The sequence below is a fragment of the Taudactylus pleione genome, unplaced genomic scaffold (assembly GCF_031769625.1).
Source record: "Taudactylus pleione unplaced genomic scaffold, aTauple2 ptg000513l, whole genome shotgun sequence".
NCBI lineage: Eukaryota > Metazoa > Chordata > Amphibia > Anura > Myobatrachidae > Taudactylus > Taudactylus pleione.
Window position 1 is genome coordinate 5,132,645 of NW_028284915.1, and position 25,018 is coordinate 5,157,662.

At 43.2% G+C, this 25,018-nt stretch overlaps 1 protein-coding gene across 1 annotated transcript in view; it reads right to left on the reverse strand.

Annotated features, from left to right (window-relative positions):
* TMA16 (translation machinery associated 16 homolog) overlaps positions 1-19,732 on the reverse strand; it is a 94,564-nt gene extending 74,832 nt beyond the window's left edge. The window contains exon 1 of the mRNA XM_088450276.1: positions 19,521-19,732. Coding sequence (XP_088306402.1) covers positions 19,521-19,523 — 3 coding nt within the window. The 5' untranslated portion in view covers positions 19,524-19,732. The remainder of the gene's footprint in view (positions 1-19,520) is intronic.
* Positions 19,733-25,018: the final 5,286 nt, after the last annotated feature.

The following is a 25,018-nucleotide window of genomic DNA, read 5'->3' on the forward strand; positions in this document are numbered from 1 at the left end:
AGAATTAAAGCAAAGGAAGCGATAAAAAGGAACAAGTGTACAATTCAGGAAAGGACTATTCATGTATGTCTCTGGTGGGGAGAGGGGGGGATTCAATTGTTTTATTGCTCCTGATATCCTGTCTAATGGTGCTTACACACGGTCAGATTTTTTTCTTCAGATCTGAACGATAACGATTTAAAAAATCGTTCAATCGTTCATATCTGAAGGAAAATCTGACATGTTTGAACAATGAACGATGCGCGTTCCCAATGGTCAGATAACAATATCTGAAATCTGATGTGTTTGCAGTCAGTTTTGGACGATTTCAGTAATTTTAATGCAGTCAAAAATAGTTTGTAGTTCAATTCGATGGTCAAATCGTTCATCTGACATATCTGACAGTGTTTATGCTCAATAAAATTAAATTTGTTTGGGGTGCCCATGCCTAATCACTCATGTTGTGCCCAATTACACCAGGTTTAACGTGTAATACAGCCAAACCTGTCTAAAGTCCCGATATGGGAGATAAGCCCGAACCACGTACTTCTCGCACATTTATGCTCGCCACCTCAGGAGGGTGACAGCAGAAGTGTACTCCCGTGGCTATTTGTGCCCAAACGAGGCAACAATTGAATTGCTACATTGGACGCCCATTAGTCAGAGCTGCAACCACAAACAATTGAATTCACCCCAAGGTGCTCAGGAGTACTGGATGGTTATTACTGCCCAACCGATCCCGTATAGAAACAAATACTGGAAATCATAACAAACCATATCTGTCCCAGTGACAAATAATAAGAAAAACAGAAATGAAAAACTAAGCTTTTAGATTAGTTCTTCATTCAAAAGGCATACTACTAGATTTATATTTTACCAAGTAAAAGAAAACTGAGACAAACAAAAGAATGCACAGTTGGAAGCTACACCTAGAAAAGAAGTCTCAAACTCCATAACATTGCTAAAATATCCATGCACTACTTACTGGGCCCCTTACCAAATTAGCGCTTCCACTAGGCCTTTTAAAACAACTTACTGGGTGCAGCGCTCACCGTGTGTTGAAAGGGGGGGGTATCTCAAAGACACAAACCCTTTTCGAGCGCATTAAAGTGCCCTCTCTGCGTTCGTGTTCTGCCCTGCGCCGGACCGAGAATGAACTCTACAATGAACCCAACAAATCATATCCCCCCACTGCCCTGATGTAGGCAAACCGTTCCAACTCACTGACAGTACAGATGTGTCCTCATACACCTAGCCTGTAGATGCCCAGCGCTAGTGAGCTGCGCCGTGGGTGCAGCATATTTTTTGCTCCAATGTGTGACGTAGTCGCAACACCAGACTGCACTGATCAATATGATATGCAACACTTGTATAACTGTATGCGACAGTCTAAATTTTTCAACAGAACTTTGCATGAAAATAAGCCGCGGCCGCTGCATGGTAGCACTTCCTATACAGATTCACACTCACGGGCTGTATGTAAAAGTACTTTCATCCACACAGATGCAGAAAGGACCCCAGAATGTTTTTTTTTTTTTTTTTTCAAAGTAAATAAGTTTAAACTTATTGTGAACAAGTACAAAAGAGAGTGTTACATGTACCAATGGGTGTAGTAGGTATTACCGCCGGACGTGTGTCCGGCGGTTCAAATCCCGACAGCAGCAGCCCGGCAAGGGTGAAAATCCTGATCGTCCCTAAGGTAGTATCGCTAACCTAATTCCCCTCCCCCCCATCTCTAACCCTCCCTTAGGGGTGCCTAACCCTAACCTCCCCCCTAAGTGCCTAAACCTAACCCCCCCCCCCTTCCCTGCCGCCTAAACCCAAGTCCCACAGAGGGGTGCCCAACCCTACCCTCCCCCCGGGGGTGCCTAACCCAAACCCCCCTACCCCTAACCTCTCGGGGGGGTGCCTAACCCTAAGACCCCCGGGAGCCCTAAACATAACCCCCCCCCCAGCGGCTGTCCGCAGCCGGCATCACTTTGATCGGGATGCCGGGCGTCGGTCTTCCGGCGTCTGGTTATTGATTTAGACGCCTGTCATTAGTACCACGCCGGGATTAGAACGTCTGGAAGCCGGCGGTCGGGATTTAGACAGTCTGCTTCCAAACTACATCCCGTACCAATATATATGATACTGTACTAGATCAAAATGCATAGATCATGTGTGACTGGTTACTGCTCGTTTGTTCTCTTTCAGGAAAACCTATAGTACAGTACAAATATTGTACATGAAAACAAGAACTGGGGTTATTGTATGAGGACAATATAGTTCCATAAAATAACTATAAATATCTAATGACCGTATTAGCAGTGATGGAGATTTTAAGTACAATTGAAATACAAATTGTTAACGGACTATACAAAAACGGACAAACCTTGTTATATTTTATGATTTTATAGACCATTGGAAACAAACTAGTTAATTAACATTTTTGCAGAAAAGTTGATTTTCTGGTAAAATTCAATAGATTTGTAAATATATCCATATTGTCACTTTGATTTATTGTCAAACAGGAATAAACTCATTAGCAACTGTTATTTATTACACTACCAATATGTTGTCAACAAAGTGCAAGTGGTTTCTTAGTATTAGAACAGATGCCAGTAACACAGCCCTTACTGCTGAGCACAGTACATTTAACTTCTAACTAGTAAAATACAGCGATGAAGTACTGGACATAAATATCTCTAATAAAATAGAATAATTTTGTCACTAAGCGATTATAGAAACTTCCAGAAACAGGTATGAGAATATACATAAAGCATGAAAGGCCACCTGCTCTAATCAATGTATATTGCCAAGTGCTCAGAAGGGTGGCAAAAATCATTTAAAAAAAAAAATCTACACAAAAACACCTGGCACTCACAGGCCAAACAAATAGAAAAACATACCTCTAATTTATAGTAAAAGTAGGAAACTTGGGTAATACTGGTTAGCAAACATACAAAAAGGTCAAACTGCTTATTTCTAAGGTGATTTATTTATATAAAATGCATTAGAGGAATGCTGAGTACACACTGGAAAATATATAGTTCATACAGCCGACGTAGGATATACAGATGTGTCCACAAACATCTATCCTCGCGTTAGCACAGTGTGACTCGGTAACGCTGAGCGTCTTTTCATGCGACTTTTCCCCTCATAATGCATCTTATTAGCAAAGTGATGTGAATAGAACACACAAGCAGCTTATGCTGATTAAAGTTATATGCGGCATGCCTATATTCTGTGTGCGCCTGCGGGTGTAACTGCATGCGAAAAGCTACATTACTGTCAGTGGCTATGACATTGACACTGTGGGCTGGTGCGTTGTCCTGATGAAACCATTTTTTCCACAACTCTGGCCTCTATCGATTAATTTCTAGTTCCTAGAACATTTTTGTAGTAATGTTGATTCACTGCTGCGCCATTTGGTTGCCAGTCTTCAAAAATAACACCCTGGATATCAAAGAAAACAATTAAAATGGCTTTGAAATTTGGATTTGATGGTGTTTTCCAGTGCATGGACTGGCATTTTTTCTCAGGATCATACTGGAAGATGCATGTTTCATCACAGGTAATAACTTTACCTAAAAAATGTGAACCAACTTGAATTTGTTCCAAAAATTCGCTTTTGATTTTCTTTCTGCTCGGCAATGCCTTGTAACCATCTTAGCACAAACTTTTGACATTTTAAGATCTTGATTCAAAACTTGCCTTACAGTTTCTTTGTCATTTCTGCTATCATTCGGATTCTGAGTCGGTCATTTCAAACAATTTTCTCAATTTTTTCCACATTTTCATTTGTTTTTGATGTGCATACATACATTCTGCCCCGTAAACCTTGGTTAGCATATGGAAAGAATCAGTGGCTATTTTGTTCAATTTAACTAAAAATTTTAAGTCAACATGTTACTCTAATTTTGAAACAAGCATTTTTACGACGCACAGGAAAAAAAACACAACTTCAAATGCTGTGTGACAGCAAACTGTATGTGCGAGAGGGGTGAAACTGTTTTTGGATAGTACAAGGTCAAGGTTTCCCCACTCCCTTTTAACTCGCAAGGTATGGTTTATTTTTTACGCCATACATTACATCTCGCTATTTAATAGCCACACCTCATACGCTTACCAAAAACAGTTGAACAGTTTGCTAGGCCCTTTGGAGAGGAAGGTTGACCATCACATATGTTTACATACACACAGACATACATACAGTGTTTATTTTATTGAAAGTAGAACTTGCAAGTGGGCCCTGCCTCCAAGCAGCATTACCATCCTAAAACTCATCATTAAGCTAATAATTCCATTAATTACATATTAAAACAATTTTACAATTTTGATTGTCAATGTATTTGACATGCGAGATCTCAAAACAATATGAGAAACAGTAATGACAACTGTCAGGCAGGAAAATTAAATAAAGAAAATAAAAGACCTATAAAGTAACCAGATGTCACGTTATCTAGCTATAACATACTGAAAAAATTACAGCATCGACTTGCTTTCTGTTACAGTGCTATTTGGGCAACAGCCTCATCACACATATTTCCCTTTACACAAATATTTTGGAAAACTGGTGCAAAGGAAAATTACTTGCTGAAACCCTATTTTGGAACAGCATTTTATATGTATGCATTTTACTTTACTTTATTTATTTACAGTTTCTTATATAGCGCAGCATATTCCGTTGCGCTTTACAATTGTCAACATTGATAGAACAAAACTGGGTAATAACAGACAGATATATAGGTAGGAAGGCCCTGCTCGCAAGCTTACAATCTTTACTGCAACTTGTTAGATATTTACAGTGGTATATGTAAGAGATGTGAATAGCGGGCGAGGCCAAATTTGTGCCAAAATACAGACTGATCAGACAAATGCCATAGGTGATTCTGGTGCAGATATCAAGAGCTCTAAAAAAAGATGTTGGTTCCAGGAAAGCATTATATGGTTAAAATATTATTGTGTCACATTTTCATGAAAACCACTAATCTCCTAAATAGTCATAAGTAGCAAATTACTACCACTGCTGGCAAAAGGTACTAGAAATAAAGTATTGCCCAGTGATCAAAGCAGATTTATCTAAGCTTGTAAGAAGAGCTCATTCATTTAGTCATAATTCTGGTAAATATCCTGTGACAACTATTGCTTTGGTCGACTCACATAGAAAATGATTAACAAAATAAACCAGGAAATTAAGGAGATCATTGGGATTGCAGACTTCACAGAGCTCTCATTTCTAGTCAAACAACTAAATGAATAAAGTTTTAGGCAGCTGTGAAAACAATGCTGAAAAGTGAGGATGCTTTCAAAATTAGAAGTGTTAATAGTTTATTTTTTATCACTTAACAAAATGCAAAGTGAATGTACAGAAGAGAAATCAAATCAATATTTGGTGTGACCACCCTTTGCCTTCAAACAGCATCTAGGTACACTTGCACACAGCCTTTGAAGGAACTCGGCAGGGAGGTTGTTCCAAACATCTTGAGAACTAACCACAGATCTTCTGTGGATGTAGGCTTGCTCAAATCCTTCTGTCTCTTCATGAAATCCCAGACAGACTCGAAGATGTTGAGATCAGGGCTCTGTTGGGGTCATATCATCACTTCCAGGAATTCTTGTTGTTCTTTACGCTGAAAATAGTTCTTAATGACATTGGCTGTATTTCCATTATATGATGTATGACGAATAAGTAGTGCCATCCTGGCTAGCTGGGAAACAAAATAATGTAAGCAGCTAAGTGGAATGCCCGTAACTGGATCACCGGGCGATCACACACTGATCAGTGCACGAGCACTATTAAAACACCGAACCCTAACGTATTGTTTTGGTTGTATGACCTGCAGGGCTGTTGGCCGTTGTCTGCCTGCAAGTTCAACGCAGGGATAGACATTGATATCCGATGGATACTAACCATTGATGTTACTGTTCCGATGGTAGTATTTTTACCATTTGATTGTGGCGGTCCAATGTTTACCACCATCGAATGGAAATCCTTTGATAGTGTTTTTTTTTTTTTTAATTCCTGTTAGCTAGGTCATTCCTGGCTTCTTCCTGATTACTAAGTCTGCATCAGGGCATCTTCTCAGACATGGCCCTACTCAATCTCCGACTCCCTCCTCTCTCTAGGCTGCTGCTAAGCAACAGGGCACATTGACTCTCGGACAGTGAGAGCCACTTAGACATAGCAATCAGAGTGCAGCCCTTGGCCCTTAAGCAGCAGTCAGTAACTCATACAGCACAAGCTTCATTTCAAGCTTCAGTTTCAGGTGCTCTCTTGCGTTTTTCAGTGCCCTGACCAGCTCCTATACAGCAGCTTGGTGTAAGATTTTTTTTTTTATGTGATCGCCACTGCTCGCCTCCTTTTTGTCACAGATAAATTGTTCATACACCTAAACCTTCCTCAACCAATGCTGTATAGAACAATGAAAACCCCACCAAAATCAGCCCAGTGGTTCAAGAGATTAGCCCGAAAGAACAGACAGACCCGTAAACCAGGGACTATATGCATATGTGTATAGAGATACATATACACACATACATATTACTGCATTACTTTTTTTTTTTACCATTAGTCTTTGTAGCATTTCAGGTTATCCACTGAACTTGAATTGCTTACATTTTTATTAGAACTGTGGTGTTATAAAATATTTGACAGGTGATGTATTTTCTTTGTTTTTACTCTCATAATGTAAAGAATAGTACCATAAATATAAACTTGCATAAGGACCAGCATCAGTCACTGATTTTTACGACAACTGTGTTCCACAACTCCACTAAGTGAAGCAAATAGAGAATGTGCAACACAGTGATACAAAATAAATGCAAACATTAAGGAGGACCATGCTCATGTAGAGTTCACTCTAGGTCCGGTGGCAAGCAGAGTACTTAGAGCAAGGGCACTTCTGCACATGCCGTATGCGCGCGTCCAAAAAGGGGTTGTGGCCAATGAAAGGGGGTGTGTCTTTATGACCCTCCTCTTTTCGTGACTCTTGGGGGCGTGCCCGGCACTTACAGATATGCCGGGCAGCCCCCAAGCGCAGTCACTGTGAATGGACGTCGGTCACATGCGCTCGGTGTCAATTCACCGGTGGTGACCGCTACTCTGCCGTTTTCACCACCTGCAGGTCACTACGGTCCGCGGGTCGAGGACAGAACCCGCAGGCTGTTTCAGCGGGGAGCCGCGCTGGAGGGCAGGGTGCTTTCTGCCCTTCAGAAATAAGGTAGGGCACGGCGTCTCGCTGAAACAGCCTAGCGGGAACGCTACTCATTGGAGCTCACAGTCTAGTGGCAAAAGGGCAGAACTGAGACTAGTGTAGCATGTTCAGATCAGAGTGGAGATTTGCTCAGTACCATGGTTATACCTCTGTGAGCAGTAAGGTAGGCTCTAGTAAACAGGTTCTCAAACTGTCTTCAGGACCCCAAACAGTGCATGTTTTCCAGGTCTCCTCACAGAATCACAAGTGAAATAATTAGCTCCACCTGTGGATATTTTAAAAAGTAATGAATAATGTAAGGAGTAATGATTACACCTGTGCACCTGCTGGCCGACCTGGAAAACGTGACCTGTGTGGGGTCCTGAGGACCCAGTTTGAGAACCACTGCACTAATAGGTGGGTTTTCATAGAGCATTTTAAGATTTGAAGGCTAGGGATATCCTGATCAGCATTGTAGGTTGCTATAAAAGAGGTGCAGATCTTAGGTGGCTTGATGGAGAGTATATTGTGATGACTTTGGAGATGTATGAATGGTTTTGTATGAAGGAGTCTCTTAGGTAATGGTGAGTAATCAGATCCTGGAACAATGGTAAGGAATTACATAGTGGTGCAGCTGATGACAGTGAAATGAGCACATTGGTGCTGTGATTGGCATTGCTCCCTCCAAGTACTGAGGTCAGGGTTTGAATACCAACCAGGGACCCAGCTGTGTGGAGCTTGTATGTTCTACTCATGCTTGCCTGGGTTTCAACCGGGTGCTCAGTATTCCTACCACATATCAAAAACATACTAGTGGGTTAATTGGAATCTAACAAAAAAAAAAAAAAACTCTGCTTCCAAGTGGTAAGTAAGTTCCACAGTGGGAGGGAATGATGTTAATGACTTCATTAATTTTATAATTTGCTGTAAGTAAATCATTGATAACTGCAGAGATGCTGTATGAACATTGTACAAGCCATAAATCTAAATAAAAAAGCCACTTTCACCATTGATGTTCTTATTGTATGCAGACCTCCACTATTCCTTGTACAGAACAATAATGCTAATTTGCAGATGGGTCCTCATACATCTAGCCTCAATACGCCATGTTGTACGAGACGCTTGGTGTGAGTGAGCCGCCAGGTCCCGTACAACCCTGCTTGCGCAGAGCATCTTATTCACCAGAAAATGGATCTTAGTCACAATGCGATGCGACAGACACACCAGGAGAATGCACCGATTCATTGATTCATTTGATGTGTGTATATCTGTGTGCGGCTGAGTGTGTAAACAGCCGCTGCATCGCAGCACTTTATAGCTTCAGACAAGTTCAGGCTAAAAAGCCACTTGGCACAAGCAGAGTTGCGCGGGACCTGGAGTGCTGGGAGGGGCCGTTTGGCTACTGACTAAAGCAATAGTGTATGAGGACACATCTGTAGTTTACTGATCAAAATAAGAACAACATGTAAGAAAATTAGGTTTCTAAAAATTTTACAGTTTGCTTTAAATGAACATTTATGTGAAACCAGAAGAGCTACTTATTAATTAATAGGAAAGAGTGTCCATGGATACAGTTACAACTGCATCACATAAAAGTACAGCTAAAAAGATAATAGGAATGACTGACAGGAACTAGCCCTAAAAGTCACAACTTCGACAGAACCTGGCATATCAGCAACATGTAAAAAATATTATAAAAAAAAGAATAGTGTAGGCTCAAACAGCCTCAATTAATATTTGACTGCTACTAAAATATTATGTAACATGTGGTTGCATATTATCTTCATATTGCCTACACAATATAGAACATGATCAAATGCAGCAGACAGAACAGTAACAGCTGATGCTAATGAGTATCCACAGTCATTTATTTCTCTGCTACTTGCAGAGTGACTGACAGCATCTCATAATTAAAGTGAGCTGGAGCTCTGGGAACTGAAGCACATACAACATGCATCAATAGTGACAAGATTTAGAGCAGTTCATTTGTGCAAACTGACACGTATTATTAACCAGTCCAACAAAAACAAATACAGGTTGAGTCTCCCATATCCAAAATGCTTGGGACCAGGAGTATTTTGGATATCGGAATATTCCGTATTTTGGAATATTTGCATAAAATAATGAAATATCTTGGGAATGGGACCCAAATCTAAACACAGAATGCATTTATGTTTTATATACACCTTATATATTATATTTTTGTTCAACCAATTGTATTAAAAGTCAGTTGTATCTCCATTGTTTAATTTCAAATCCATTGTGTTGGCGAACAGAGCCAAAATGATGAAAATTTTGCCAGTGTCCAAATATATATATGGACCTAACTGTATGTGTCCATTTTTAAACCATTTAAAAAGCTGTACCAGTTTACATGAATACTAATGCAAATGGTAGTGTGGTTTACTTTAAGCTGGGTACACGCATAAGCTGCATACACACACACAAAAAAATGATTGTTACGATTTTATGAACAATTTTCTGTCACATTATCTGCCAGATTTTTTAAAGTGTAATGACCGATTTTTTGAACTACAAACGATTTTTGTAACTACCCTTAATGAAAATCGTTCAGTTGGTCAGTCAGAATGAACCACCATCTACAAACGGGAACGCGCATGAACGATAATCGTTCATCGTTATAAGTCAGAAACTGAACGATTTTTTCAACGATTGAACGATAACATCGTTATAGTTAAATCGTTCAAAAATAGTTACATCTGTATGCACCTTTAAAGATCAAATATGCAGATCAGATAAACACTGATCTGTGCAATTATCCAATCACTGTGCACCCTGTATACACAGCTAAATTTAGTTCAGTGGGGGTGATTCAATTGTTTTCTTAAGGTGCTCTAATTAATGGGCACCCAATATTGTCCAATCATTGATTTTTGGACACTCAATTATCGTGCTTGTTGTTAAACGGCTAAACCCGTCTTAAAGCCTTTGTTAGGGCACCCCACCAGCAGTTTGAGCGCCCAAAACCAGGACTTATAGCACATTTCTGCTCGCCTTCTCAGGAGGGGGCTATCAGAAATGAAGATGCCAGGTGCTCACAATTGAATAGCCCCCAGTGAGTGCTTTCTTCAATGAGATCTGGAGGTATCCTTGATTTGGCACTGACTAGGTCAGAGCCAAGGACTGCATCACCCTGTATGGTACCACACTAGTGTCAGGACTGCGATTGCCCAGATTCCACAAGCCCTGATGTAGTGACATGTACATTGAATATTCTGTAAGCCCTTTATGCATAAGCCTCTCTACTGCCACCACCCCACCAGTGAAAAATACACAAAGGAACCCCAGGTTCCCCAACTCTGTATTACAATTGTGCAGTGTACGCAACACAAACTAGTTAAGGGGCCCATACATCAGCAATCACAAAAAAACGATTCACAGATTCTGTGATTATTTTTTTCCCCTCAATTTAATGGTTCCCAAATCCACCAATCTAAGCCCATACAGATATTTTTCAGATCATTTGCAGATCATTTTCAGGAAAGACTGATCTGCCAATCGTGAAAGGCTCATCATTTTACTAGAAATGGTCTGCAAAATGGCTTGTTACCATACACTAGGAATATACAGCCCAGATTTGTCTGTGAAATCCAACATTTAGGACAACCTGATTCATCAATTATAATCACTTCTTTTGGTTGTTATCTGTGATCTGTAAACCCAGTTACATTGCAGATTTGTTTACACAATCATCTGCAAAATGCAGAATTGCCCCGATTGCTGACGTATGAGGGCCTATTAGTTGGTCCCCCCTGCCAACAGAAGAATACTTATAGTGTAACCTGTGTAATCTAATAGCCTCTTCAAAGGCTGGGTTCTATAGCATATATGAAAATAGATTAATAAAGGGCCAAATGTAATATGGTGAGTATAGAAAATGTGAATTTAGCAGTAAACTCTCACAGTGGTCGAGTTTTATCTTCAAAATGGGAAAACATCTGGATGAGAGTGTAAATTGTTAGTTTTGTTGAGTCTGAAAACATGAACGTTTGCACGTTCCCGGACTCTTACGTTGGTCAAGTTTAAAAAGTGAGAAGAGTTTACTGGTAAACTTTCACATTTTCTAAACTCTTACCCTATTACATTTGGCCCTTTATTTTTAAGAGGAAGTACAATGCTTAGTTACAGAAATTATAAATAAAAAGGTTTACAGATTACACAAACAAATATTATAATTTAAAAATAAACAGAAAAGAAATATACACCCAATTACACTTGGCTTATTCTGGACCGGGGTGTTATGGCAGGAAAATGCAGGTCCAGGTTTCAACTCAGAATTGAACCCCCAAGTCTGATATAAAACAAAAGGTTCTTACACCTTTTATGAACTGTCCCCCTCTCCCCCCCATTGTGATGTCAATTAAGCCAGAGTCCATGCCAGGTCCACCCACATAACTAATAACTTAAATCCACTTAACTTAAATACAGATAACTGTACATAGTTACCCTTGTGTAATAGGTACATGAAATATGTAATGTTCACATTAATCTAGGGGTGGTCAATAAGCGGCCCCCCAGCTGTTGTAGAACTACATGTCCCAGCTTTGCTTTATGGCCATGCAATGACTGTATCTGGGAGGTGTAGTGCAACAACAGCTGGAAGGCCGCTTATAGCCCACCCCTGATTTAAACTATACAATGAATGTAAACAAGACTGCGCGATGATGTGTGACTGGTTAGGTATCTTATTTCTCCCAAACCATACCTCTCAAAACACAACCAGTGTACAGACTTCAGGTATATTCCTATGATTTTGGAAACACCCAGCTGTGTTGAAAATATAAATTTTTAGTAAAAATAATAATAAAATATGGTGAAGTTTTGATGCATGTTTACAGTCAGTCAGTCACACCTGCTCAGATGGCTGTTTCAATACACCCTGTTGTGTTGGATGTCAGATACGCATCCTCAAATCATCTATATGCAGTTATAGAGGAAAGCACTTTTATCTACTCATCCTGTCCAGAGAATTGCTTTTCCTGCTCACAGGACAGCATCATGTATGTACAAATTAATGAAACTAAACAATACCTCCCCTCCTCCCCACAGGCTTCCTGAGAGAATTAAACTTCTATTGATCTGTGTGGGACAAATTATTACCGAACATCAAAAGTACATTGATATTCCTTGACACCCATTTTGTGGGTTATAAATGCCACAGAATGTCAAAACCTAATAAAAGGCCATTCAGATTACATGAACTAAACTTACATTTACAAAAAAAAAAAAAAACATTTCATATATACAGTTACAATGCATCCGGATGATATTCACAGTGCTTTGTTTTTTCCCCATTTTGTTATGTTACAGCCTAATTCCAAAATGGAATAAATTGACTTTTGTCCTCAAAATTCTACACACAATACCCCGTAATGACAACGTGTAAACAGTTTTTGAGATTTTTGCAATTTTAATTAAAAAAAAATAAGAAATCATATGTACATAAATATTCACAGCCTTTGCCATGAGCTCAGATGCATCTTGTTACCACTGATTATCCTTGAGATGTTCCTACAGCTCAATTGGAGTCTACCTGTGGTATATTCAATTGTTTGGACAACAATTTGAAAGGCATACACCTTTCTATATAAAGGTCCCACGACATCCCGGGCAGCCCCCAAGCGCTGTGGTCACCGTGAATGGATGCCGGGCGCATGCACCCAGCATCCATTCATCGGCAGTGACCGCAGCACCGCCATTTTCCCCACCCACGGGAGGGGACAGAACCCGCAGGCTGTTTCAGCGGGGCGCAGCGCCGAAGGGCAGGGTGCTTTCTGCCCTTTAGAAAAAGGGCAGGGTGTGGCGCCCTGCTGAAAGAGCCTAGCGGAAACGTAGTGTCTTGTTCTTAAAAACTGGAGTTCATTTGAGAAGCTATGTGGTTAACTAATGCAGTTCAGACTGTCCTATATGGAGAGCAGCAAAACGGCAGGGAGATGGTACTTAGAAAGCTGAACGGGCACAGAAAAATAAGATTGTGTCCATCATTCTGCTTGCTTTCTCCTTAAAGAAAAGCTGAAATAGAGTATATAGATTAATATTACTTCTGACAAATGAACCCTCTAAAAGGAAACTGCCAGCCGGGAGCTGTATAGAACACATACCATGAATGATTTTCTTTCACTAATGCAAACTCGTGTCTTAAATAATTTTCTTCTGAATTTTAAGCGGCAGCAGACATCGCGTACATGTATACATATGTCAACAGGATTTATAAACTGCACAAAATATGCTAAATCTTTTTGCTAGCCATAATGCTATTCTCAGTTACATCCAGTTGAGTAGTCAAAGGAATTTCATCTTTGGGTCATTCCATGTCAAATCACCCAGAAAAAAAATCATTATGATACCCACAGACTCAGGCCTCAGTTTTTTGAGATATAGGGGGTCAAAGTTTAAAACAATTGCTCGGAAATGCCACTCCAGATGCTCTCTTTTTAGTGTGAGGTGTATGTTTTGGGGCAAAAAAGTGGGTTCAACAAGCATTATCAGCCTAAGGCAGATTTAGGTAATTTTTTTTGTTTAAATTGAACCTTAATATACTTTAAAAGGCTGTGAAAGCAAAATAATGGGATTTTGAATGTCTGTATGAGTATTTTAATGCTTAATTAAAATCCTCTCTTTAAAAACGAAAATTACCATTAGGTGTAATTTTGCCCATCATTTTTACAATTTGAAACACAACCATTCCTCATAAAAATAACCCCTATCCCCACTTACCCCTCTAGATTACTTTTCTGTAATTTCTGCAACAATAGTAGCTGTCAGCATTCTCAAACGGTGATGCAGGTTGGTGCATGTTTCAGTCTGCACCAACAGGTTCACTCTACAGGTGAATTCTTGCACTGTGGTCAGTCAGTCTTTTGCTATATTCTTTAGAGTGAAGGGGCGATATGTTAGTGTTCCCGCTAGGCTGTTTCAACCGGGCTCCTCGCCTTGCCCTATTTCTGACAGGCAGAAAGCACCCTGCCCTCTGACGCGGCGCCCCTCTGAAACAGCCTGCGGGTTCTGTCCTCCACCTGCAGGGCCACAGTGTCCCGCGGGTGGGGAAAACGGCAGAGCATGCACCCTGCATCCACTCACAGTGACCGCGGCGCTTGGGGACTGCCCAGCATGTCCGTAAGTGCCGGGCACGCACCCAAGAGTGATGAAAAAGGGGTGCGTCATAAAGACACACACCCTTTTCATTAGCCACGCCCCCTTCAGCAAGCGCAGAAGTGCCCTAACTCTAGGTCCGGCGCCCTTTCTGCCGCCGGACATAGAGTGAACACTATATGTAATAGGGTCCGAGTTTTGAAAATGTGAGAGTATAGAGCTATACGTGCACATGTAATAAGTGAGAACATGCAAACTCACATGTTCAACTCGCAATGGTGAAACACACATCCAAATGTTTTGCTATTGTGAGGATACAACTTGTGCAATGTAATTTAGTGCAAGTGTTTAACTCGCACACTACTACTGACTGAAAACTCGGAAAAAAAAACAGACTAGCCTGAATAGCTCCGAGTTACACAGAGACATGCACAAATTTGTGAGGAGTATATTTACTCAAGTGCAGGTTTATAGGAGTGGAGATATTGCCCACAGCAACCAGATTCTAGCCATTATATTTTATAAAGTTCTAGATAAATGTTAAGCAGAATCCGAGTGGTTGCCATGGGCAACATCACCAGTTCTATAAACCTGAACTTTAGTAAATATACTCCCCAGAGTTAGGCAAGATTGAAATCTCCAGGCTGTTTTAGTGGGGTGCCTCGCGCTGCCCTTTTATAGCGTTCCCGCTAGGCTGTTCCAGCGGGGCGCGGCGCCCTGCCCTCCTTCTGGAAGGCAAAAAGCGCCCTGCCCTAACAGCCTGCGGGAGCCGTCTTCACCCGCGGGTCGCAGTGTCCCGCGGGTGAAGAAATGTGCGGTGACCCGGTCACCGCCGGAGAATAGACGCCGGGCGCAAGCGCCCGGCATCTATTCTCCCTGTCTGCAGGGCTTGGGGGCTGCCCGGCGTGACCGTAAGTGCCTGGCACGCCCCCAAGAGTGACGAAAAGGGGACCCGTCTTATAGACACACCCCCTTTTCGATGACCACGCCCCCTTCTCGGGCGCACGCACAAACATGCCCTCTCTAGCTCCGGCGCCCTGCCTCACGGCGGAGCTAGAGTGAACACTACTTTTAGCGGCACCCCGCTAAAACAGCCTGCCCTGTGTCTTTTCCACCCGCGGGCCACAGTGTCTCGCAGATGGGAAAAGCTGTGGTGACCGATCACCGTTGGGTGAATAGATGCCATGCGCATGCTACGTTACTAAAATTAATGGGGGGGTGGTCACGCGAACGCAGGCGTGCCAGTGTATTTGAACGCTGTTGCAGGGGTGTGCATAAATTAGCCATTGCGAGGTCCTACGCAGCCTTAGCTTTCACTGTGGGCAGAAAGTTGCTGAAATCCTGAGTGATATTAGGTCAACCAATATTATGCTAATGTGTTCGACGGTTCTCGATGTTCCGCTATCTTGCGGACTGTTCAGGCTGTGAGTAAAAGGGAGGTAGACGGCATTATATATTGCTGGGCGTCTGCATCTTGTGTCGCGGTTGCCGTGTGTATGCATGGATTAGCATATTTTCTCAGTGACTGGGTGCATATGTTCTCTCACTTGCGTTCCCTGCTGAATCAGGCCCAGAGTCAAGACTAGACATTGTTGGCAAGTCAGCTGTTCACAGCCAAAAAAATTAAGCTTTCAAATAAAAAGAACACCAAACCCACTGTAAAACATGGAGGAGGCTTGTTTATGTTTTTGGACTGCTTTGCTGCGTCTGTCACAGGGCGCCTTGAATCCAGACAGGGCACAATGAAATCTCAAGGCATTTAGAGCTAAACAAACTGCCCAATGTCATATACCTCTGTTTCAGTCACAGTTCATGGGTCCTCCGACAGGGTATTGACCCAAAATACACAACTAAAACAAGCCAAGAATGGATAAGAAGAAAACATTAGACTATTCCAGAGATTCCCAAACTTCAGCATGGTTTTCACGGCACCCCTAAGCCAAAAATTTGTTATTGAGAACTTCAGAATAAAATATTGTAAAAGTAGTAAAGTGAAGTAAATTGTGCTTGCCTGTCATCCTTAGGTTCAGTTATGTGGTGGGGGACAGTTTTGCGTTTCTGTTTCTCTACACATTTACATTACAATGACAATAAAGAATTGATTTTGGTGCTGGACCACCAACCTGAGGCACCCCTGTAAGTGTCCTGAGGCACCCCAGGGTGCCGCGGCGCACAGTTTGGGAACCACTGGACTATTCTGAAGTGGACTTCTATGAGCCCTGAGCTGAATCATATGAATATCTATGGAAAGAGCTGAAACATGCAGTCTGGTGAGGGCACCCATCAAATCTGAGACAGGAGGAGCAGTTTGCAGAAGTCTCATTGGGGGGCAACTAAATTCATTTTGTGGGAATTTAGCTCCTGAGCTAAACTCAATTACTTCCCATGATAGCCACTTTTTCTCACGATAATGCCCTGCATTATTAGCAGCATTAAACTGCAGCTCCCGGGCTAAGTGCCAGGTGTGTTGCAGCTGTCAGGACGACTAGCTCCGAAGCTATACATAACATGGATTTCAGATGCCACTTCTGGAGGTGTGAGCATAAATCCACGATAAGTGCAGCCTCGGGACTAGTCGCGGGAAATAAATTAATAGTTCCTGAGCACTTCATCCGGGAGCTAAAATCCAGCTAATTAATTTAACCGCCCCCATTGAGAGCTATGGAAATCATTTGATTACAGCGATTGCCTCTAAAGGTTGTGCAACAAAATATTTCGGTTTTGGGTCCCTTCATTTTTGTCCATGCCAATTTCATATTTTTTATTAATTAAAATATTCAGCTAAATCAATAATCAAATGCAAAGTCTGATTTCTATTAAATATGGAATAAACAATCCCATAAGAGCGGTAAGATTACTATTCAGTTTGTCCATCTGCATTTGATCATATATGATTGTCAAACACACATATGCTACTGTTCTTCACAATTTGCTAAATTATTACATTGAATCTGTTCATGTAAGAGAAATAAAAGAAAAAAAAAAAGTTGCTTTAGGTTTCGAGTGGTAAATATAACAGTGTTCCTAGTGGAAGACATTTGTTTATTTTTATTTCAAGAAGTGTCCCTCTAGAACTAGGAGCCCCAAAAAAGAGAGATATCCGAATGTGCACTACCATTTACGGAAATGACAGGGCTTCTGATTTTTCTAATGACTAAACAAAACCAATATCAGTGATGTGTTTCTATATCAGGTGGGCATATATTATTAATATAATTACGTTGTGATCAGCACAAACTCCTCTGGACAAAGCAATTTTCAGAAGTGACACCAATCTTCCAGTAATATATTACAGTATTAACTACAGAGAAATAGGAAAATTCTCCAGGGCTTATCACCATCTTCATAGACCACCACGGGGACAGCAATTCATCAAGTGGAGAAAAAGCTTCTAGCATGACGCCACAAAGCAATGCCATCTCAGTATCTGTGCGCAGTAAGAGCTTTATGGGCACAGCTTCAACTCCTTTCACCAGCAATGTTAGATACACTACCAAATAAAGGACATTTGCAGAGATGGGAGGGGTTTCCAGAAAACATGGTAAATGGCAGCTGTACATCATTATGGGCTCTATTTAATATTGATACCTACTGCTAACTTGTATAGGGGAATTCAATATGGAGCGAAAACTCCATTTTTGCGTTAATATCGCACCTATGACGTCATTATGGCAGGTTTTAGTTTTACACTGTATTCAATTTCAAAGACTTTTCGCAGGTTCGAAAAGTCTTTGGAAAAAAACAGGGATAACTTTTCACCACTGAATAGGTGGTGAAAAAAAGTGCAGAATTGGGGTTTAGGGGTGCAGGCTTAAAACAAATAGCCTGCACCCCTGGGAATGACATTTTAAAAATAACTGTCAAAAAAAAAAAAAAATAGGGACACCCCAAAAAATTAATTTAAAAATTGGGAAAAAAAAAAGTGTTTAAAAATAGGGAAATAGGTTGAGGGCTATTCTGCAAGTATGCGGCAGGTGTTCTCTAGAATAGATTATTAGCGGCAGGTGCATAGTTGTAGAATTTTTAAAAGCTTACTTTAGGGACATAAAAATATGCTAGTACCCATTTTCATGTACCCCAAATTTGATGGGACCACTTAAAAAAACGAAAAAAATAACCTAAGTGCTCTTCTGCATCACTTCTTCAATGTCGGGGAAAAAAACACCTGCTGCGGCTATTTAAATCCCTGACTTTCATTTGCGGGCTAAAACGGGGGTACCCATAGTGATCCCCCATGTTTTTACAACTTTAGTGGGGTCCTACAATTTTTTCCAGGAAAATTTTGTAATTTATCGCAAATCCCGCTTTGCCAGGTCCCGTTTTCGTAGATTTTATATTGAATACAGGGATAAAGCGGGCGCGCCCCCGATACTTTATCCCTGAAAAATCTCCGATGTGGAGCGAAAAGTCCAGCACGGACTTTTCGCTCCCATATTGAATACCGCTCGTAGTGTCTAGATGTCCTTCATGGAGGAGGACCCTGACGTGATCAACTCTTGTCCAAAGTCATTCCCTACCATCCACGTGGAAATAGAGGGGACATATAATCTTGTTGCGAATGAAACAAGGCCAGTCCACGAAGGGACAAGTTTCTTCTTTAGGTAGACTTTATGGAACTGCACTTCCACCCTCACTACATGTCACTTCCAGAACCTTAGCATGAAGGTTGAGCTTATTTCCCCTTCGCGCTAGGGACCTGGAAGTGACGAGAGTGAGGGCGAAAGTGCAGTTCCTGCCCATGACAGCCAGGTAAAGAAGTACTTTGCCCCCACTTAAAGAAGTTTGTTGTCCGCTCGCCACGCTTCGGGCACGGTGGCTCGCTACGCTCAACACATGGTTATATTCGCCACATGGTTATATTCCCCCTCTATGCCCACTTGGATGGCAGGGAATGACGCTGGACACTGGCAGATGACGTCAGGGTCCTCTCCATGAAGGGGATTTAGACATTACCTTAGCATGAAGGGGAGTAAGCTCTAGCATGCAGGAATACAGAATGATAGTTACCACAGCCACTCAGTCTATAGATTTACTTAAAAAAAAAAAAAAAAGAGCTGAAGCTTTTGACTTGAAATTTAACGGCAATAACGTGTGTAACCCTGCTGCAGTATTAATACTACACGGAGCGCATGTTACTCCAGGCACTGGCAGTGTGCACTCCTATAGACACAATGACCAGCAGCCCAGTGACAGGGGAGGGCACAGTGGATACAGGCAGGCAGAGGATATAAGTAGTTATATAACACATACCATGGTGATACCGCTCCGTATCCTGTAACAGATCTCCCTACACCCGGACGGGTCACTCACAGTCTGTCTGTCACTGTCAGATACACACGTGGGGTCTGCAGCTGCTAAAGCAGGAGGAGCAGGGTGCAGGAGGAATTACACTCCGACTCCACACAGGCAATGCACAGAGGGTTCCGCCTCTAGCATGGGCAACGAGCACAGAACAGCTGACACAGACACGTAGCAGCAATCAGCATCTCTTTCGTTTCACAGCTCATCATAGATTGCTGTGCATCACCCAGATAGTGCTGTGCTTCACCCAGATAGTGCAATGAAGATTTGTGCATTTGGCGAATTACGCAAATGGGAGTGATTACACTAGTTCTCAAGTCCCCAAGTTGGAAAGGCGAGAAATTGTGTGTGTATATAAATCCCTGGTGCTTTATGGTCTGTATGTATTGCCTTAATATTTATTTGTCCCTGGAAATGTCTCTATTTTTCAGTATTGGCCATCTGCAACAAAATGCATGTATCTGCATCTTCCAATTCTTGTCATTTTTTAAAATTCTCTGTAACTTAAATGGCAAGATATACATACGTTAAGCTGTGAAGGTGGAAAAAATCAACATGGTGACCCATGTGCAGTGCTTCACCATAAGCATTAGTACAATTCCGACTGTCATAACATAGACAGGTCCTCGAGAGCTACTAACAGTGCATGTTTTCCAGGTCACAGAATCACAATTTTTTAAAATAAAGTGAAAAAGGGTGTTTTCACACCCTTTTCACATTATTTTAGTTTCACCTAAATTTACTAAAGGGCAATTGGAGTAGAATTCGTAAAATTCTACTCCAACCCCTAATAAGAGAGTTACTAAAAATAAATTTTGAAAAAATACCGGGGTAGGTCCTGTGATAATAACGCCACCTGGAGGTGGCGTTATCCAGGGTCTCCCCTGGTTACCGGACTCCTGCTCTGCTCTAACTGGCAGAGCAGATCCGGGAGTCGGCCCCAGTGATCAGCTGTGTGGTCTAAAAAGACCACAAGCTGATTGCTGTACAAAACTTACCTGAGTACAGGGACTGGAGAATGGGGCTCCGGAGATGTCCTCCGTGGCTCCTGTCAGATGGTTTCCCATGCTGCACTGTGACCCGGTCAGCTGCTGCATAGAACAGCTGACCGGTTCACAGTGCAGTATGGGAGACGAGCTGACCGGAGCCATGGAGGACTTCACCAGAGCACCAATGACCTGACTTGAAAAAGTGAAATTAGCAGGGGGGAAGGGAACACGGAGTTGGGTAGCGACGGCCGGTCGGCACATGCGCGGCACATCGTCACTGTATTAAGTGATAAGGCTGCGGTAGGGATTCGCAGGGACAAAGCTTTATCGCAAGCTCTGTACCTGCAAGAGATTTTTAATAAATCCCTGTTATGTTGCCGAATTCAGTGCGAATTCAGTCAGTAATAACACACTACAACCGTATTTTAAATGCGGATTGTAGTAAATAGAGCCCTTAGTGAGTAATGAATACACCTGTGCACCAGCTAGGTGGTCTGGAAAACATGAGCTGTTAGTAGCTCTCGAGGATCGAGGTTGGCCACCCCTGCACTAGACAATATATTGGATGATTTGTCATTTTGAGGCGAATCCGAATGACAAATCGTCCAGTGTGTGCGAACTATTGCGCGTTCCTGTGCGTCGAAGTGGAGGCAGATCTGAAGATCCGGTGGCCAACACCATTCTTCTGGATGCAGCGGGGGAACAATATATTTGGAGGTTGTACACAGGGCCTGATTCAGACCCGGTCGCAAGCGCTGAGCGCTCGCAACCGGGTCGATGTTTGCCCACTGGGCATGCGCACGACGGAGCCGGCTCCGTCGTGCGCATGCGCGAGACCCGGCTGGCGCCGGGTGCTCCGTCGCTCCGGCTCTCGCACCAAAGTGGGCGAGCTGTCGATGGTGATTCACAGCTCGCCCCGTTTGGTAGGCGGGCTTGGGGGTGGCTGGCCAAACGGAGGCGTTCCCGAAGGAACGCCAGCCATTTGGGGGCGGCCCCACTGAAATCACCAGTGATGTCAATGGGAGAGCTTCCGGCTCTATTAGAGCCAGAAGCTCTCTGGGGCTTGCGGCCACGAGACCCTACCACAAGGGTCTCGTCGCAAGGCCTATGATCGCGATGGTCTTGACCATCGCGACCATCAACCTGGCCGTTCGCAATAGCTGTGGGTGGTCACCCACAGCTATGCGAGCGGCCAGGAGGCCGAACAAAGAAAAAAACGCCCTGATTCAGAGCGTCCGTCTCTGAATCAGGCCCACAGTGTGTATGGACAGCCCAATATATCATGCCGTAGCTGGGTACATACATCGTCTAGTGTGTACCCGGCCTTAAGGTATAAAAATCAAACAATAATAAAAAGGGAATAAACTGTTTTATCTTTTACAACAAGAAAACTAAAATAAAATATTTTTTACCAACTAAATTTATAAATCTTCTAGTAACAACTTTTTTTAAAAAAGATCTTTGGAACACGTTTGAATCACAATCGTTAAACTTATGAACAATTATAAATAATTAAAATAAACGTAGTCAACACCAGTGTTAATGAGATCACTGACATCAAGGCAGATGCCGAACCAGGTTGGGTATGAGACGCTCACACGCACTTTACCCATGTGTATTCGCTGCGCTATAGCGCTCGCTGCACTAAACTGCTATCACTACGCAACCAGGCAAAACTGGGGGGGTGGTCCAGGGATGCACAGGACCACCTATTAGCCCAGTTCGCCGATCCACCGCTGTCCGACTTGCCCGTCCAGGGCCGGTCCCTACAGTGGTCTGCAGCTGCCCTGCACCCTCCCATGCCCGCTGCCACGATCGGAGCTCCGATCGGGCAACTCTATTCTACAGCTTCTGGGGCAGAGAGACGCACACTGGGGTAGGGGGAATGGGGCTGAGACACACACTGGGGCTGGGGGAATGGGGCTGAGGTACGCACACTGGGGCCAGGGGAATGGGGCTGAGAGACGCACACTGGAGTCGGGGGCAAAGCAAAAGTGCTGCGGTAGTCCATTCACTCTCTGCTAGCCTCCAGGGTGATTGTTCCTGACCCCATAGCTCAGAGGGGCTCCGGCTTCTACGCCATCCTCTTCTTATTTCAGAAGCCGAACCGTTTCTTCCATCCAATCCTCAACCTCAAATCCCTCAACAAGTATTTATGGGTTCCCAGGTTCCACATGGAGTCTTTGCACTCCATCATTCTGACGCTGGAACTGGGGGTTTTCATGGCCTCTTTGGACATTCAGGATGCCTATTTACATGTTCCTATCCAGCTCAGTCACCAGCGCTTCCTACGGTTTGTGGTCCGGGAGGAACACTACCAGTTTCGGGCTTTGCCTTTTAGTCTTTCCATGGCTACTCATGTTTTCATAAAAGTCATGGTGGTCATGGCAGCTCACGTCACAAGGGTATCAGAATTCTCCCTTACCTGAACAACGTGACAGCTGACGCTTGCATAAACCATCATGGGGGTACTCGCAGTCGCGGTGCCTTGAGGGAGGTTAGTCACATTCCCTGCTGGTTTGTATCAGCTCTGTCAGCGGTCTTCATTCTGGGGGTCCAGAATTGGAAAGCGGACTTTCTAAGCCACCAGGACGTCCACTCAGGCGAGTGGGCCCTTCATTTGGACGTCTTTCACCTTCTGGTTCATCGCTGGGGCCTGCAGGACATCAAGTTGATGATGCCTCAGCACAACCACAAGGTACCCAGGTACGGTTCTCGCACCAGAGACCCAGTATCTCTTCTGGTGGATGCCTTAGTGGTTCAGTGGACCTTCAATCTCATGTACATATTCCCTCCGATATCGCTTCTGTCGAAGGTTCTCTGCAAGTTGAAGTTAGAAGGCGGCACCATGATTTGTGATTTTGGTAACTTCTGATTGGCCGTGGAGGGCTTAGTACGCAGATCTTCTGAGCCTATCCATCGATGCTCCACTGCATCTTCTTAGATGGCCAGAACCTCTGTCTCAGGCCCCGTTCTTCCACCCGGACCTGACTCGACTCGCTTTGAGGGGTTTGCTCTTGAGACATCCGTCTTGAAAGCTAAAGGATTTATGCAGTCAGTCAATCGTAACAACGCTGAATGCGCAGAAGCCCTCGTCCACTAGAATTTAACATCGGGTTTGACGTACATACTTCTCTTGATATTCCAGGAGCCTTAACTCCAAATCCTTCTGGCTTTCCCAAGTCATTTCATTTCTACAGGAGGGTCTGGATTTGGGTCTTCGCCTTTCATCCTTGAAGTGCAGGTTTTCGGCCCTTTTGGTTCTCTATCAGAGACAGATTGCCTTGATGCCTGATGTCCGTACCTTTTTTCAGGGAGTACTCAATGCGCAGCCTCCGTTTGTTCCTCCAGTGGCTCCATGGGACTTGTCCCTGGTGCTTTGGGCTCTTCAGTTGTCTCCCTTTGAGCCGCTGGACTCGGTGGACCTTTGTTGGCTCACATGGAAGACTATTTTTTCTGGCTATTACTTCAGCTCGGAGAATTGTCAGACTTGACAATAGCGCACTATTGCATCAGTTCATTTTTCTGGTCTTTCACTCTGACCGTGCCAGACTTCGGACTCGGCTAGGCTCCCTTCCGAAGGTAGTTTCCAGATTTCACCACAATCAGGAGATTGTGGTCCCGGCTTTCAGTCTGCCGAGCAGGCCTCTTTAGATTTTGTGAGGGCCCTCGTGGATTTATGTACCAGGGTTATCCGGAAGTCGGATTCCATTTTCATCCTCTATGGCTTCAATAAGCGGGGCTTGTCAGCTACGAAACAGACCTTGGCCAGATGGCTCCGTTTAACCATCCGCCACGCGAACATAGCAGCGGACATTCCTGCCCTGGCCATTCCACCAGATCGTTTGGTACCTCTTGGGCAGCTCGTCGTGGCGCCTCTGCGGAGCAGCTAGGCAGGGTAGCCACATGGTCTTCTGCGCACACATTTGTTCATTTTTATTCATTTGACACCTATGACTCCATGGTTGCGGTTTTTGGGCGACGGTTACTCAGTGCAGCTCAGGAGCGTCCCCTCCCTTAGGGGAATTGCTTTGGGACATCCCTGCATAGTTCCTGTGTCCCCTATAGAGGGTGCCGAAGAAAAGGAGTAAGACATAAATCTCCTTTCTACAAGCTCTGCCCAGGTCCTACTTTCAGATCTGTCCTCCTATATCCTCAATATGCCATGCAGTGCAGTATGCCTGGTGTGAGCGAGCTGCCAGGTCCCATGCAACTCTGCTAGCGTCGGACTTCTTTTTTTTTTTTTTTTTAAACCAAAATCTGTCTTAGTCACAATGCAAAATGCTACTAGGACACACCAGTAGACTGTGCTGATTCATTTCATATGTAACACTTGTATATCTGTCTGCAACTGAGTCTGTAAATGGAACTTGATGTGGAAAAAAGCTGTGGTCGCTGCCAGGGCTGCCATCAGAAATTGTGGGGCCGGAAATGACAGAATTGGCAGTGCCACCCTCT